Raw genomic sequence first — 17,786 nt, forward strand, 5'->3', positions numbered from 1 at the left:
CACAGCCCAGATTCTGCCCCTTTGTTCTGGTGAGATCCGACCTGGAGCCCTGTGTCCAGTTCTGGAGTCCTCAGCACAGGAAGGATGTTGTTCTGTTGGAGCGAGTCCAGAGGAAGCCATGTAGAGATCTGAGGGCTGGAGCACTTCCTATATGAAGACAGGCTGAGAGAGTTGGGGTTGTTCAGCCTGGAGAAGAGAAGGCCGCGGGGAGAACTTGGAGCAGCCTCCAGTACTGAAAAGGGCTCCAGGAAAGCTGGGGAGGGGCCCTTGATCTATGATTCTGTGCTTTGATGATGGCTTAGGTCTCAGTTCTTGCTATTACTCTTCCTTGTCTTTAACCCAGTCCTTGGGATGGAGATTTCCAAAATGAGGAGGGAAGCTGAGCAGCGCCGAATGCTCTGTGCATCTCTGCTGCGTGATGAATCTGTCAGCAAACGGGCTGTTGTGGTGTGTCAGTGGCCTGTTTGGATCCAGATAAGAAGTCCTGTTGTTGGATAGAAGCCACCAGCAGGCTGGCTTTGTGCTTTGTTTGCATGGAGGAAAGAGTATGCTGTCATGTGCCAAGTCTGAAGAAATTTGTGTTTGTTTTTGTGGGAAATCCCCATGTGTGACCAGACCAAATGGTTTTCTGCTGCGTAGCCTCTGTGTACTGCGTTGTAGGGGCTGGGTGATGGTGGACTAGAGGTGGTTTTTGTAAGTCATAAAGTCATGGATGGTTTGGGTTGGAAGGTACCTCAAAGCCCCTCCAGGTCCAACCCCCTGCCGTGGGCAGGGACACCTCCCACTGGATCAGATTGCTCAAAGCCCCATCCAACCTGTCCCTGAACACCTCAAGGGATGGGGCAGCCACCAGTTCTCTGGTCAACCCAGGACCCTCACAGTGAAGAATCGCTTCCTTAATATTTCATTTCAATCTCCCCTCTTCCAGTTTCAAACTGTTTCCCCTTGTCATATCCCTGCACTCCCTGATCAAGAGCTCCTCCCCAGCTTTCCTGGAGCTCTTTTGAGTACTGGGAGGCTGCTCGAAGATCTCCCCAAAGCCTTCTCTTCTCCAGGCTGAACAACCCCAACTCTCTCAGCCTCTCCTCTGAATGGGAGGTACTCCAGCCTTTGGTTAATCTCCATGGCCTCCTGTGTACCCGCTCCAACAGATCCACGTTCTTCCTGTGCTGAGGACTTTGGACCTGGATGCAGGGCCCAGACTGGATCTCGCCAGAGCAGAGGGGCAGAATGCCCTCCCTGGCCCTGCTGGTCCCACTGCTTTGAATGCAGCTCAGGACACTGTTGGTTTCTGGGCTGCAAATGCCCACAGCTCCACCTCTCCAGCCTGTCCAGGTCCCTCTGGATGCCATCTTTTTCCTCCAGCGTGTTGATTGCACCACACAGCTTGTTGTCGTTGGCAAACTTGCTGAGGGAGTCTCTTAAGAGAGCTTAAAGCAGTTTTCACTTGGAAGCGCCAGCATTCAGAAAAGCAGCTATGAGCTACCATTCTATGAATCTATGGGCTTTAAGGTCTTGTCCTGAACCATCCCTGGAGGTGTTTAAATGGCAGGTAAGATGAAGTCCTTGGGGGCATGATTTAGTAGTAGACAAGTATGGTCGGAGTGGTGATCTCTAAGGTCTTTTCCAATCTAATTATTCTGTGATTCCATGATTCTATGAATTTTGCTCTTGGTATGTACCTTTGCAAATTTTCAAGTACTTGTAGGCAAGTGGGCAACTTCTACAGTTTGGAACCTTCCACCCTCTCTTATGCACGAGGCTTTGTACTAAGCAGGGAAATATGACATCCCTCAGATTCCTTACTTCATCACCTCCCATCATCTTCACTTTTGTAAGAAGGTCAATCTGAATAAAGTCATCTCACAAAAAAAAGCATGTTATTCATTCCTGTAACAAACAAGTTTTCTACTTGACCTCATCTTCTGACCTGACTGCATTATCTGCCATTTCCCGCAGCAGATAAACCCGCGAACACCAGATCAGATTGTGTGTTCTGTGCTGTCAGTTGCAGAGACACATCTTTCCATTTTAATTCTTCAGTTCACCCAAGTGATGCAAACAAACAGCAAGAGAGAAGCTGGGTTCACACTGCAAAAGCCGCACAACTACTGCCAGCATCATGACAGCACTCACACTTGGACATCTGCACCTCCAGAGATGTCTGCTGCAACATGTTTAGGCTCTGTCTGTGTTCCCAAGGGCATTCTCACCCTGGATTTTGGCCCTCCAAAGCCAATGGGAAACCAGCACACAGGAAAACACAGCTGCAACAGCTCCCTCTTGCAAACAAGTAGCATTTTGTGCTCCTAGAGCACCTGGCCAAGGAACAGTATTTATCAAGGACTCTACTTCTGGAGTCCTCAGCACAGGAAGGACGTGTAGCTGTTGAAGCAAGTCCAGAGGAGGCCACAGAGATGATCCAAGGCCTGGAGAACCTCCCATCCAAGGACAGGTGGAAAGAGTTGGTCTTGTTCTGCCTTGAGAAGAGAAGGCTCCAGGAAGTCCTTAGAGCAGCCTCCCAGTACTGAAAGGGCCTCTAGGAAAGCTGGGGAGGTGCTCTTGATCAGGGAGTGCAGGGATAGGAAAAGGGGGAACAGTTTGAAGCTGAAAGAGGGGAGAGTGAAATGAGATCTTGGGATCAAATATTTTTCTGTGAGGCTGGTGAGGTGGGGAGGTCCTGGCCCAGGTTGCCCAGAGAAGTGGTGGCTGACCCATCTGTGGAGGTGTTTAAGGCCAGGTTGGATGGGGCTTGGAGCAACCTGGTCCAGTGGGAGGTGTCCCTGCCCATGTTGGTGGGTTGGAACTGGATGGGTTTAAGGTCCCTTCCCACACAAACCATTCCGTGATTCTGTAAAATGAAGAACTCTGAAATGGAGACTTAAAAATATCCCTTTTGATAGGGCAACAGAATTCATCAAGGGGGAGGTGAAGAGTGATCGGCTTTAATAGATGTAGCAAACTGACAGACTGCAAAATCTGCCCTCCTTCCAATCGCAGTAATCCAATTATTTCTTCCATTCTAAAAACTATTTTCCAAGGTGTAGGCTGTGTTCCGGCTGGGAATGTTAATCTCTTAAGGATTAACCGAAATCCCTGTGAGTTATGACACACAGACCTGCTGCTTCGCTTGTGTGGAGCTGAGTGGGCTTTGTTGCTAGTGCTGTAGCTGGTTCACAGGGCTGGCGATGCAATGCTGTGCCAAGGTGGGGTTAGTGCTGTGATTCTTAGCACAACCTTTTTTAGGAGATACCTTATGGTGTGGCTCTTGGCTTGAGGGCAGTGGAGTCCCGAAGCATCAATGTGCTTGGTAATATATGATAGAATCATGGAATCATTGAGATTGGAGAAGACCTCTTAAGATCTGGAAGTCCCACCATCAGCCTAACCCTGCCCCAAACCATGTCCTGAAGTATGACAGCCACATGGTTTTTGAAGCCCTCCAGTGATGGGGACTCCACCACTGCCCTGGGCAGCCTCTGCCAGGGCTTCACCACTCTTTCCATAAAGAAATTGTTCCCAGTATCCCATCTAAACCTCCCGTGATGCAACCTGAGACCATTTCCTCTCATCCCATCCCTTCTTCCTTGGGAGCAGAGACCAGCACCTCACCACAGCCTCCTTTCCAGGAGCTGCAGAGAGTGATGAGGTCTCCCATCAGCCTCCTCTTCTCCAGGCTAAACAGCCCCAGGGCCTTCAGCTGGTCCCAGAACCCTTGGGCTCCAGACCTTTCCCCGTCAACGTTCCCCTTCTCTGGACACGCTTCAGCCCCTCAGTGTCTTTCTTGGAGTGAGGGACCCAGAACTGAACCCGGGATTCAAAGTGCGGCCTCACCGGGACCAAGTGCTTCTGGACGATCCCTTCCCTGCTCCTGCTGGCCACCTCATGGCTGATCCAAGGCAGGGTGCTGTTGGCCTTCTTGGCTACCTGGACCACTGCTGGCACCTTGGAGTGTTAGTTCCTGCAAAGTAGGGTAGGGGCTGATTTGCAAGTACCCGTTGCAGCACGGAGGAGGAAATGGAGAGAGCAGTGGTGCCAGGTGGGGAATCCCCACCAGCTGCAGAGTGAAGTGCCTCATGTGACACACTTGGAGGTTTTGGCAGATCTGCACCCTGTCCTCTGTTCCTGCAAGGAACCTCAGTGGTACTGAAGGATCTTGAATGTGTTTTCTTCATTTCTGTTCCTATGCAACTTGCATTTATTGTTTCAGTATTAATTTTAACCTGGAGCTTTTGCTTGGTCTCTTTCCTTGGCATAATTTTAGCAAGGAAGGGTTTGAAGGCACTTTGCTTTGCAGCTGCAGGACCAGAGAGGCTGCATTTCTGCAAAAGCTGTGGTCTCCTTTTGAACCAGCTGAGAAACACAGACATGTGAGCATCTCTGGTGCTTTTTGTGCAAGACTTTTCCAAGCAAGAAGGCTTCAGAGTGAAAACCAGTTTTGGTTCCTGGATGCAGGCTTTGCAGCCTCTTTGCAGAGGGTGGTTAACGTGAACCTGAAGGGCGTGCAGGAGCCAGCACACCATCTAGGGCCCTAAAGAAATGAGAAATTCATCTCGTATTGAAGTGTAGCTGTATTCTGGGTATCATGCATTCTTTGTTCTGCAAAAAGAAGGAAATTAAAATACTTTGTGCTTGGACTCATGCTTCACAGTCTGTGTTGTTGTTCACTTGCATTAGCGAGTGACACGGAGCGATCAGATCACCCCACGGAGGAGTTGGTTACCTCTGTGTCTGCTGCTGGGTTTTGCTTTGAGGTAGCTCTGGTCTGAGCTGCAGGGCTGAGTTCTCGCTGCTGCCTGGTGCTTGCTGGCCGTGTTTTGCGCTCTGCTGCCTTTGTCCAAAGCGAATCCATTGCCTACTCCTCTTGCCACTCCGGAAAGCGAGCTGAGCACAGAGACTGGCTGAGAGCTGGCATTGCGAGAGCTCTCTTGGTCACAGCTGTACAACCTGAATCCTGTAAGTATGCTTGATGGGTGTTACTGCCCCAGCGTGCCAGTAGAGAAGATCTTGCAGTCTTGTAATGATTTGGTTTGGAAATAACCTTAAAGCCCATCCAGTTCCATCCTGCTACTGGGCAGGGCAGGGACACCTCCCAATGGATCAGGTTGCTCAAAGCCCCATCCAACCTGGCCTTGAACACCTCCAGGGATGGGGCAGCCACTGCTTCTCTGGGCAGCCTGATGCCTCGTCACTCTCACAGGAAAAATTTTTTCCCAAGATCTTACCTCAATCTCCTCTCTTTCAGCTTCAAACACTTCCCCCTTCTCCTGTCCCCGCACTCTGTGATCAAAAGCCCTCCCTCTCCCAGCTTTCCTGGAGGCCCTTTTAGTACTGGGAGGCTGCTCTAAGGTCTAAGAGTGCTCTAAGAGCATTCTTGTAGTTACACTTGGGCTTCTCCTTGGGAATGGAAGTCAAACGTCTTAACGGCTAGGAATCCACAGCAATTTGAGAGTTGTTAGCTCAACCCCTGCTGAACAGCAACACTTCCTCCTGAGGTTACATCCTAACCTCCTGCCTAATGCAGAGCTCTTCCCTCCTGGCCATTCCTCTCCAGATTTCCAGCTGCAGCTACAGAAGCCAGTGAGAGCTGCACACTTCCTTAAGTGCTCCTTCGGCAAGGAATGATCTTCATGCAATGCAAACTTCCCCTGGGAAGTGGGTCAGCTATAAAAAACCCAACGTGTATGTGAAATTCCCGCTCAGTCATTGCTGAAGAGTGGGCTGGGCAGAGGCTGCCTGCAAAATTCTGCTTCCTTCTGGCAGTAACGAGAGGAGTGAAGAGAGGGACAGAAGGACTTGACCTAGATTGCAGCATCTTTTCTACTCATCCAATTAGCCAAATGCTATCTGAGGTTTTAATCAGAAATGAGGTCAAGAAGGAATGGACAATTCCATGTTGTTAGAAACCAAGTGCCACTAAATCCCAGGGCATGTTGTCATGTTATAGAATCATGGAATGGTTTGGGTTTGAAGGGCCCTTAAAACCAATCCAATTCTAATCCCCCTGCCATGGGCAGGGACACCTCCCACTGGATCAGGTTGCTCAAGGTCCCATCCAACCTGGCCTTCAACACCTCCAGTGATGGGGCAGCCATCACTTGTCTGGGAACCTCCCCACCCTCACAGGAAAACATTTCTTCCTAGGATCTCATCTCAATCTCCTCTCTTTCAGCTTCAAACTGTTCTCCCTTGTCCTGTGCCTGGAAGAACCCCTGCAGGGCTTTCCTGGAGACCCTTTCAATGCTGGGAGGCTGCTCTAAGGTCTTCCCCACAGCCTTCTCTTCTTCAGACAGAACAACCCCAGCTCTTTCAGTCTGTCCTCTGAATAGGAGGTGCTCCAGCCCTTGGATCATTTTCAGGGACCTGATCTTATGCTTAAACCTTGGTGGATGAGTTGGTGTAAAAAACCTAACAAACCCAACCTAGCGAAAACAGCCAAACAAAAAACCCAACCACTTATAACACAAGTTTCCATGGGGCTTTTATCTTGTGTGAGGTTGAATACTGATGTGATGTACTGCCTTAGTTGCTTACTCTGATCAGTTGGAGCTTTCTTAAGTGGAAAAGTACGGCCAACTCTCTGTCTTGGCAGAGGACAAACTATGAGAGAGCTGAACAGCAGCCCTAGTGAGGGTCGCTTTGTGCAGGGCAGCTCTGGGGGAGGGAGTGTCTCTCCTTAATTCCCTCCACAAGGGTTTCGGCTCCTGTGTTCATGAATGATTCATTGCAGCCCTCGAAGGAGCTGCTTGCCTGTGCTGTGGCTGCGTTTCAGTGTGGTACATGCTAATGTGGTGCCCAGGGAAGGCTCTGAAGCTGTTAACTGGCCTTGAACCCTGCTACATTGGAACGAAAGGGTTGATTCGTTTCATAGGATACATGGAATGGATTCTCTGTCCTAATGTTCATCCTGCTTTGCCCAGTAATCGACACTAAACATTTGGTTTTGCTCCAAATGCAAAATTGCCAGGTTTCCTGAAGTCTGAAGTTGAAACTAGTTGGAAGGAGCTCATTCCTGATGTAATCTGCTGGAAGACAGAGCAGTGGAAGCGTTCAGACCCTTGTTTGTACTTTTAGCAGTATATGTGAGGTCTCTGTCTGCCTTTTTCATGTTGGTGTTTAAAGGTGGAAAGATAGACACAGATAACTTGGTGGTGGGGGAAAATGTCATGTGCTGCTTCCCCCAAAGTGACTGACTGGATGCTGTCAGTCCTTGGAAAACATCCTGTTCCTGTTCTGTCGGTGAAACACCAGACCGGAATGAGAGCTGTATGGCATCTTCATACAGAAGTGTTGGAAGCTGACGTGAGAAAAGCCCCTTTTTCCAGCTTTGGAGAGCCACGAATGGCAGAGCAAGGCAGGGAGGACATGGAAAGGCGAGGGGCAGACTTACTGAAGGTTGAGACAGAAATGGCTTTGTGGAACTGCTTTCTCTGTGCCAGCAGATGGTTGGATTCTCAGGCGCTGCAGCTTTCTTCTCAGTAGAACCCAGAGGCTTGCAGTGTGAAACCAGTGATGGGTAATTGGGAATCATAGATTGCTTCTGCACCAAGTTCAGTCTAATTACAGCCCGATGGCTTTAGAGAAGAGTGAATGGGCAGTTAGCATCAAGAATGCTTGACCTCTGGCAAGTTCCCTGTGCCTTGGGAGTGGAGGTGCTGGGGCACTCTGGAGAACTGATGGTTTACATGGAGAGCAGAGTTTTAGTGGCTACCTGATGGTCCAGCTCTGTGGATGGAAATCTCCACTAACCAAATGTTGTTCATATGGAGCAGGAGGAGCCATGATGGTCTCCCAATCTCTTGCTGACATCAGAGGGTTCACTGCAATGTCTATATACTCTGTAAAGGAAGAGATTTTTCACTTTTTGTAGTGAGAAGCTGTAGGAAAAGATGGAACGTAAGGAGCTATAAATTTAGTCTGCATCTTTTTAGGAGGAATCTTAATGAAATAACGTCTGTGGAAGTCTCTCCTCAGATAGGCCTGGATCTCCAAGTGAACACCCTTGCTCCTATTGACAGCCATAGGCTGAGCGCAGAGGTGTAGGAGTTGAGGTTCTCATGGCTTTCTTCCTGGGCTGTTTTCAGTTCACCATCAGTATAAACCTAGCCCTTGGTCTTGCTCTTGTACAAGTATAAATTGTCTGCTTTAAGATTGTCATGTGGTTTTCCTCCTCTTCTGTTGGAGGACTGAAGGAACTGATTCGAGGGCTGGAGCACCTCCCATTCAGAGGACAGGCTGAGAGAGTTGAGGTTGTTCAGCCTGGAGAAGAGAAAGCTGTGCTGAGAACTTAGAGCAGCCTCCCAGTACTGAAAGGGGCTCCAGAAGAGCTGGGTAGGGGCTCTTGATCAGGAAGTGCAGGGATGGGATGAGTGGAATGGTTTGAAGCTGCAAGAGGGGAGGTTGAGATGACATTTTAGGGTTAAATGTTTTCCTGGGAGGGTGGTGAGGCATTGGCCCAGGTTGCCCAGAGAAGTGGTGGCTGCCTCATCCCTGGAGGTGTTGAAGGCCAGGTTGCTTTGATCAACCTGATCCAATGGGAGGTGTCCCTGCCCATGGCAGAGAGTTGAAACTGGATGAGCTTTGAGGTTCCTTCCCACCCAAACCATTTCGTGATTTTGTGATTAAAATATAAACTGGGGAGATACCTGCTCTGTCTGGTATTGTGTGAGCAGAGAGCATAACAGGTTTAACTGTTAAACCAAATTTCTGTCTCTGTGTATCCAAGGGTTTTTGCTCACTGGGAAGAATGGGAGTGCAAGTTCAGAGGAGGTAAATGTCCCAAGTTTTGGAGATAGAGTGGCCTAAGACCCTTAAACTTCTTCACTGAATTCATTGTTGGACTGGATGGTCTTTGAGGGCTTTTCCAACCTTAATGATTCTATGGCTCATTTAAATAGTATGGTGACACTGGTCAGTTTTATTCTAGGACATCTGTGTCAGTGTTTGGTGTGTGGTCAGGACAAAACTATAGCTGTACCAGCATCCAGCACCAAAAATGTCATTGTGTAGACAGTCATCCCACTGGTTCATAGAATCATTTGGTTGGGTAAGACCCTTGAGATCATCAAGTCCAACCGCATCAGTCCACTACTGAACTGTATCCCTGAGCACCTCATCTGCCTGACTTTCAAACACCTCCAGGGATGGTGACTCCACCACCTCCATAGACAGCCTCTGCCAGTGCCTGAGAACCCTTTCTGTGAAGGAATTGTTCCCAATATGCAGTCTAAACCTCCCCTAGCACTTGAGGCCATTTACTCTCATTCTAACACTTTTTCCTTGGGAGAAGAGACCGGCACCCACCTCGCTCCAGCCTCCTTTCTGGGAGCTGCGGATTGTGATGAGGTCTCCCCTCAGCCTCCTCTTCTCCACACTAAACAGCCCCAGGGCCCTCAGCCACTCCCAGAACCCCTGGGCTCCAGACCCTTTCCCAGGTCTGTTCCCCTCCTCCAGATGCACTCCAGCCCCTCAATGTCTTTCTTGGAGTGAGGGGCCCAGAACTGAACACAGCATTCAAGGCGCGTCCTCACCAGCATGGAGTCCAGTGGCCTTGTCTTTCTGGGTACCAGTGTGTGTGGGCTTGCAGCTCCTCTGTTGCAGCACGTGGGAATCACTGTTGCTTTGGGAGCTCCCATGGAGAACAGGCAGCTGTTATCTGGGGTTGAGAGTGAGAAGGGGTGGTGATTTCATTTCAGAAGATCTCTAAAAATGAGAGGGAAGCTTTGATGTAGAGGTGGGATCGTTTTGGGGTTGGAGTTAACAATGCTTGAAAATGCATGCCAAGCTACTCCCAAAGCAGCCAGCCCCATATAGTCGGGTTTAAAGTTTGGGTTGTTTGTTTTTAACTTTCAAACCCATCCTGTTTACACTTAAAGCTGAGATATCTGTACACGGATTCTCGTAAACTTTAGTTACACGAGCTCTTTGATTTTGGGGGATTCTGCTCTGTAGCTCCCTGCCACCTCCCTCTCCAGCTCTGTTCCCCTTTTCTGGACATGCTCTAGCCCTTCAATGTCTTTCTTGGAGTGAGGGGCCCAAAACTGAACCCAGGATTTGAGGTGTGGCCTCACCAGCACCGAGTGCAGGGAAATGATCCCTTCCCTAGTCCTGCTGGCCATCCGATGGCTGATCCAAGCCAGGATGCTGTTGGCCCTGTTGGCCACGTGGGCCACTCCAGGTTTGTGTTCAGCCATTGTCGACCACCACTCCCGGGACCCTTTCCACTATGCAGTGGTAACACGCTCTCGTTCTGCACTTCCAAGCTCGTCCTGCTCCTTGCCTCCATGCTTCCTCCACCCATGTCCTGCAGGTTGGGATCGGGATGTCCTCGCAAAGAGTTCAGATTCACAGTAGAAATATTTTCCTTTACAGTTCTTGCTTATGGGCAAATCTTTGTCCAGGGAGAGGCTGGAAATACAGTCCTGGCATTTTGTTCTGGAAGTTGAGAAGACTGGTTGGCATCAGAGCTGGAGCTGAAAGCTCTTCTGGGTTGTGTAATATTGTAACCTAGGGCATGGAAACAGAGTATGGACTTTGAGCTGGAGTTCTGCGACACCGAAAGAAGAGATACGAGCCTTGGAGTGATTTCTATTGGCAAATTTGCTGTTCTTTTATATTATCTCCTGCCTTGAAACATCTCGAGTCTTTCCCTTTTTTCATCACACGTTAGACAATTGCCCCTGTGTTTAAAGGGATGCTGCAATGACAAGGATCCCATAGAATCATAGAACTGTGAAGTGGTTTGGGTTGGAAGGGATGTTAAAGCCTGTCTGGTTCCAACCCCTGCCATAAGCAAGGGCACCTCCCACTGGTTCAGGTTGCTCAAAGCCCTATCCAACCTGGCCTTCAACGCCTCCAGGGATGGGGCAGCCACCACTTCTCTGGGTAACCTGAGCCAGGGTACCCCCCCCACCCTCACAGGAAAACGTTTCTCCCCAAGGGCTCATCTCAGTCTGCCCTCTTTCAGCTTCACATCATTCCCCCTCGCCATGTGCCTGCACTTTCTGATCAAGAGCTCCTCCCCAGCCCTCCTGTAGCCCCGTTCCATACTGGAGACTGCTCTAAGGTCTCCCTGCAGCCTTCTGTTCTGCAGGCTGAACAACCCCAGCTCTCTCAGCCTGTCTTCATACAGGAGGTGCTCCAGTCTCTTGATGCAGCCCAGCCCCAGCTCTTACTGTATTGCTTGTGTTTTGCCTCGAGTACAATGAAACTGCCCCTTGGTTCTCCCCGGAGCTGAAGGAACACGTCGGGTGTGTGCTTTCAGCAGTTTGGTTGGAACCACAAACATGCTGTTATTCAAACAGCCCATCTAGAAGGTGGTTTGCTTATTCAGCTCCAGAGTTGAGGTGGGACACAGTCTTCTTCTCTTGCCAGTGCCTTTAAACCAGTGATATCTGGGAAATGTGGAAAACTGGAGCTGCTCTGAAGAGCGAAGATTTCAGCGTGATTTGCTGGAGGTTCTGAACTGCTGGGATAGCTGCTGCTCGCAGGGGACTCTCCTGCATTTCTGGGTCTGCTCTATCCCGCTGTTGGCTGTTGTGCTCTGAATTTAATTGCCAGTGATGTGAATACATTTTTTCACACCATAAATACTGTGAGAATTAGAAAGCTACCTTTCTCTTGAGGTGTGAAATTAGGAAAGAGCTGTTCTGATGATGATGCTGTTTTCTTGGAAATCTTTGCAGGAAGCAGGGCAGCTTCAGGGTGCAAAACAACGTTGCTATAAAACAGATAACTCTGTGGATGTGTTGTGCTAATGACCCAGCTGGAATACTGCAGCACCTAAGGGGACATATTTTAGCATCAGTTGACACCACCTCAAGTGTACGACTTCATCTGTATTGGAGGCTGATGCTTCTCAGCATTCATAGCCAGGCTCAGGTAGTGAGGCTTTGCAGCACCCAGTGTTGCGACTTGCTGCTTTGACGTTTGGATTCGTCTTGGCTAATGCAGAGCCTGGTACGAAGGTGATTTAAAAATCCTGACTCTTAATGGTAAAACACCTTTCAAGTTCAGTTCTGCAGGAGGTGGTGGTGGTAGTGTTTGTTTATTTACACACAGTGTCTGAAAAAGGATTCGAGTGAATGATCTGATAGGGGATTAAAAGGCAGAAGTGAGGAGAAGGTTTTAAAGTGTATCTGTTTTTTTTAAGAGTCTCTTTAATCCTCATACCTGGTTCTTCCAGATCAGCTTGTATAGCAGCACAGTTATTGCTGAATCTGGAGGAACTGCTTTGCTGCTCCAAGGAGGCTAAGAATGACGGAGAAACAAGTTTCTTTATAGAGCCATAGAACGGTTTAGGTTGGAAGGGACCTCAAAGTCCATCCAGTTCCAACCTCCTTCTAGGGTCAGGGACACCTTCCACTGGATCAGGTTAGAATCATAGAATCACTAGGTTGGAAGGGACCCACTGGATCATCGAGTCCAACCATTCCTAACACTCCCTAAACCATGCCCCTCAGCACCTCATCCACCCGTCTCTTAAACACATCCAGGGAGACTCAACCACCTCCCTGGGCAGCCTATTCCAGTGCCCAGTGACCCTATCCGTGGAAAATTTTTTCCTGATGTCCAGCCTGAACCTCCCCTGGCAGAGCTTGAGGACATTCCCTCTTCTCCTGTCCCCTGTCACTTGGGAGAAAAGGCCAGCTCCCTCCTCTCCACAACCTCCTCTCAGGTAGCTGTAGAGAGCAATAAGGTCTCTCCTCAGCCTCCTCTTCTGCAGGCTAAACAACCCCAGCCCTCTCAGCCGCTACTCATAAAACTTGTTCTCCAGACCCCTTACCAGCTTCATTGCAGGTTCATGTGGATTCAACGTTCATCATCCCTGCTTGGGATCTCTGCAGAGCTTGGAGTCCTGATTGGAGTTGTTTAATGAGTCTGCCTTTGGAAAAGATGGAACTGGTGACTTGGAGACTCCTTACTGCTCTTTGGGTGGGTTGACTGACCCCTTCTTTTCAGGTTTGTCCTTGCATCTGGTCAGGAGCCGGCTGCACGGGAGACATATGTGCTTTGAGGTTTCAGGGAGTGTTGGACCACCATAAACATATCTCTCATTTCTCGTGCAGACTCTGCTGTTAGAAGCAGCCATGGCTGCTAAGCCAGAGAAGCTGTTTTTCCAGCTGAGCTTGTCTAGACTGAGTTTAAGTATCGTGCACATTTCCTTCTTGTGATTATTTTCTATTTAAACCATACCTAAGTGCTTCATCTTTATGGAGTGAAATGTTCTCGGTGATCCAAAGCCTTTTGGCCATAAATTGTTCTTGTTTGTGCTTGGGCAGTAGTCGCAGTGGATTGTTTTCTCTTGTGAGATGCCTTCTTGAACTGGTGAAGGATGAAAGGGTTTTCAAAGCCCATTTTGTGGGGAAGGAACAGTGACTGAGGATCCGTTTCTGCAGTCTGTAGAATCATGGAATGGTTTGGGTGGGAAAGGACCTTGAAGCCCACTCAGTCCTAGCCCTCTGCCGTGGGCAGGGACACCTCCCACTGGATCAGGTTGCTCAAGGCCCCATCCAACCTGGCCTTCAACACCTCCAGCGATGGGGCAGGCACCACTTGTCTGGGAACCCTGGGCCAGGGCCTCCCCACCCTTACAGGAAAACATTTCTTCCTGACATCTCATCTCAATCTCCTCTCTTAAAGCTGAAAACTGTTCCCCTCGTACTCTCTCTGCCCTCCCTGACCAAGAGCGGCTCCCCAGCTTTCCTGGAGCCACCTTTAAGAGGATCAGTCTGGCCTCCTGCCACACCTGCTTGGCTTCCTGCAGATTGTGGTTATCAGGTCACAGTTACTGGCTTGTGTTGTGGCTGTGCCTAGTGAAGAATTAATGAAACATGTGGTTGCTGCTCAAGGTATGAGCGAGATGGGACTTGCCAGAAGCACACCTGTGTAGTGGGAGTCAAGAGGAGAGTGCAGTGCCCAGGAAGGAAAATGCACATGTGTATTTATGTGTGAGAACTGGTGAATGCCCTGAGTGCTGTGTTAATGGAATCAACATTACTTCATTTTCTCCTGATTTATTCTGCTCACTGCATGAAGACTGCAGATGGAAACTGAGATGGCCTTAACTCTTTCTGCCCTCCATGGACCCTCCTGTGCAAAACAAGCTTTCAGCTCTTGTTCTGAGTTACTGGTATGAAGGTGTGCTGACTTCCTAGCAATTCCAAGTGAGTGTGAATTGAGCTGATATCAGTCTAGGAAACTGCAGGGGCCTGACTGACGTCACCCTCCAACCACCTTAATTTTGTATCCTGGTCCTGTGGGCATCCTTAGTCTTGTTACAGCTGGATATGGAGTGGAGTGAGGCTGATCCAGAGTGCACACAAATCCTGTTTAAATCTGGTTTAAACTCACTTTTTTATATGTGTGCTGCTCTGCTGTTCAAGAAGTCCCTAAAGGTGAAGTGCTCTGCTGGTGTCGGTGCTAGGATTCAGAATGTGCATCACTGCAGCCAGCCAAAAGTCATCTACTGGGTTTGGAAAGAGCCGTAGTTTCTGTGAAAGCCAGGCTTTAACGTAACCGAACAAGAAACTTCAGTGTGATGAGGATACCAGCAAGGGCTTCTGGAGCTAGAGATGGGGCTGAATGTGGGCCTCTGTTTCTCTGAGCAGTGAGGTGCTGTGGTTCAGCAAGGTCTGTTCAAAGTGCTTTCCCAAGAGAGCTAAACCTGCAGCCATCAAGAGAACTTAGAATCATGGAATCATTAAGGTTGTTTCCAACCCTCTGACCTCATCCACTCCAACCACCAGGCCAACCCTGCCATGCACTAAACCATGTCCTGGGGTGCCACAGCCACACAGGTTTTGAACCCCTCCAGGGATGGGAACTCCATCAGTGCCTTGGGCAGCCTCTGCCAGGGCTTCACCACTCTTTCAGTGAAGAACTGTTTCCTAATATCCAATCTAAACCTCGCCTGTCACAACTTGAGGCCATGTCCTCTCATCCCTTATGTGTTCCTGGAGGGAGTATAGTCAATGAGTTTAGGAGAAGCTGTGTGTTCTGCACAGCTGTTGAGCAGAGAAATTCAAACCAATCATTCTCTTCAGCAAAGTCTCTTGTAGGTTTTCATATTTAATGTCCTGGTGGTTTGTGTTCTGGCTGAAGACCAGAACTCCAGCGTCTGTGCTGGGCAGGGGTCAAAGTTTGAGAAGGAAGTGAGGCCTTTCCTGCCCATCCTCTCAGCATAAATATTGTTTAAAATATGTGAGTGCCGCGTAGTTACTGGTCTGCCTGCAGGAGCCTTCAGCATCCCTGTCCGGGGCTGGGAATTGTGCTTGTACATCTTGACAAATCTTGTCATCCTGACAGGGAGACGAGCGATGCTCAGGCATCAAGGTGTGCGGACACAGCGTAGTGTGGGAAGCTTTGTCATGGACTATATTTATGAACTTCAAGCCTGAATTATGTGCAGAGATTTTCAGACAACTCTAACAGTATTAAACATCAAAGTTCTTAACGCTTGTACAACCAAACTGATCAGTAGTTGTCAGGGCTTTGCAGACCTTAAGGATTTGGGGTTGGGAAGTTGTGTATCTAAGATACCTCGACAGTTCCTGAAGCATTCCCGAGTGAAGCAGATGGCTGAGAAACCTCCCTGTTACTGTGCAGCATTTAATCTCTTCAAGAAGTGTTCCCTGAGGGCTGTGTGCTTGAGAATAATGCAGGGATCGCACTAAAATCAGTCCTTTAGACAGGCCAATACAGTCTGTCTGCTGCATTTGTTCCTTGTGTGGATGGGGTGGTCAAGAAATGTTAGAACGCTGGAAGTTTTTCCTTGGTTCTGTCCTTGGAGATATCCAAAGCATGATATGTAGTTTTCTTTGCAGTCAAACAAAGTGAAAATGCAGACGAGTAACTTCCTCTTGATCTCTTTTTGTTTGCCAGGTCCTGGAGAAATACCCAAATACACCAATGAGCCATAAAGAGATCCTGCAAGTTATCCAGAAGGAAGGACTCAAAGAGATCAGGTGAGTTAAGTAGTAAAACACATCCATGCTTTGGTTCCAGCTCGGTTTATTTTACTGTTAACCCCATCTCATCAGTATTTTGGGAATGAAGTGTGAAATGTCGGTGGAATTGGTGTCTGGGTCCTGTTTGCAAACAGGCTCTCAAGGCACTGGTACTTCTCACCAAGGAAGCTGTGTAAGGATCACACCTAACTTCCAGGTGTGAGCTACGTGCCTCTGCTCTGCAGCTCGTGTATGAGATAAACTGACCTCATCAGGCAGCTTGGGCTCCACGCACTGAAGTAACTCAACTACTTTGTGTTTCACCTTAAATAGTGAATAATCAGTTTAATAGAAATGTCTAAACCCAAAACTTAAAAGCTATACACAAAATAAAAAAGCAGCTTCCCTTACAAATCCTTGTTTAGAAAGCTTTATCTTCAGGCTCTTTTCTTTTAGTGTTACCTGGAGCAAAGTGTGGCTCTGCTTTAGACCTCCCCATTGCCCTGGGGAGCTGCTGGAACGTGGGTGTGCTGGGTAGCAAAGGGCACTGACTTGGGTTGTACCAATTCGCTTTAGGAAAATGCAGCAGCTCCAATGATGGCTCTTGAACTGCTGTTGCCATAGCTTCATTCCGTACGTGCTTCCCAGGGATGGACAGGTTTCTTTGCTGAGAGAGAAAGCAACTACTCAAGGATATGGTTTGGTAGTGGACAGGTATGGTTGCACTTGATGATCTCAAAGGTCTTTTCCAACCAAATGGTTCTATGATTCTACTTTATGAACTGGCTGTATGAGATAGAAAGTATCTGTATAAGGAAGATACTTCTGTTTTCTAAGAGCAAAGAAAAGATGGAGCGAGATGTTTGGATGTGCCAGTTCCTCTATCTTAGAATGAAAGAACCATCCTAAGTTTGACTTAGATTCTCCATTCCGTTTTGCCAGTGGAATGCAACGATCCATCTGCTTGGGCCCAACTGGAGGAATTCTGCTATCAATATGATCTTCCACTCAAGTTGTGGACAGCACAAGAGTGGTTTGCTGTTTGGAAATGTTGCTTTATCTAAAAGTAGGGAAACCAAACACTCGTTTCGCTCTTAGGGAGGTGACAGAAGTGGGGCTCAGTCTCTTCCATGAGGCTTTGGGGCAGTGCTGCATTTGGCCAGGAAGGTTTACCAGCTTTGGAGTAGCTTCAATGATGTATTACACACTGTTAATCTATGTCTGCAACCAGCAACCACGCTGGTCAGCCCCTTGTGCCCTCCCGAGGATGGAAATGCATTTGTCTGTGCTGGTGATCACTGATGGCAAAGCACAAGCCCAGCAAAGCTCCAGGCACTTATGTGTGGTGAGCCTTTTGAGCAGTTCTGAGTGCTCTTCTAGGGCCAGAGCCTTAGCCAGGAGATGAGCTGTACCATGAAAGATCTCCAGTCTCCGACTGGCCAGGCCAAGTTTTAGACTGAACAGCTGAAACCAAGCAGAACAGAAATGCTGTGGTGTCGTAGAACCCTTCTCAAACTCAAGTCCTTCTTCTAGAATCAGTTTGGGGATTTAGCCTGAGGTGATAGCAAGGACTTTTCCTCTCTAAAAGAGCTTCTTAGTATCAGGACAGTGCAAACTCCTCAACATCTCAAATCCTCAGAAATGTTTGTGGGAGCACTTGGGTGTGAAACTCATTTTCTCTAGTTCAGCGCTCCACCTTACTGACTTGACCTCACTTGGATGCTGTGGAGTCGTCTTTCCCCTAAGTGTCAGATTGATGTCATAAGATTTTATTTGGATGAAGAGCGGAAAGATTCTGATTCCGTTCCAGGCAGTCCCAGTAGTTCTTGTGGCTGGGTT

At 48.6% G+C, this 17,786-nt stretch overlaps 1 protein-coding gene across 1 annotated transcript in view; it reads left to right on the forward strand.

Moving 5' to 3' along the window:
• ASXL2 (ASXL transcriptional regulator 2) overlaps positions 1 to 17,786 on the forward strand; it is a 71,075-nt gene that overhangs the window by 5,856 nt on the left and 47,433 nt on the right. Inside the window, exon 2 of the mRNA XM_054061753.1 lies at positions 15,883 to 15,965. Within this exon, the coding sequence (XP_053917728.1) occupies positions 15,883 to 15,965 (83 nt within the window). The remainder of the gene's footprint in view (positions 1 to 15,882; positions 15,966 to 17,786) is intronic.

This window comes from Cuculus canorus, chromosome 3, assembly GCF_017976375.1.
Source record: "Cuculus canorus isolate bCucCan1 chromosome 3, bCucCan1.pri, whole genome shotgun sequence".
In the NCBI taxonomy this organism is placed as follows: Eukaryota; Metazoa; Chordata; class Aves; order Cuculiformes; family Cuculidae; genus Cuculus; species Cuculus canorus.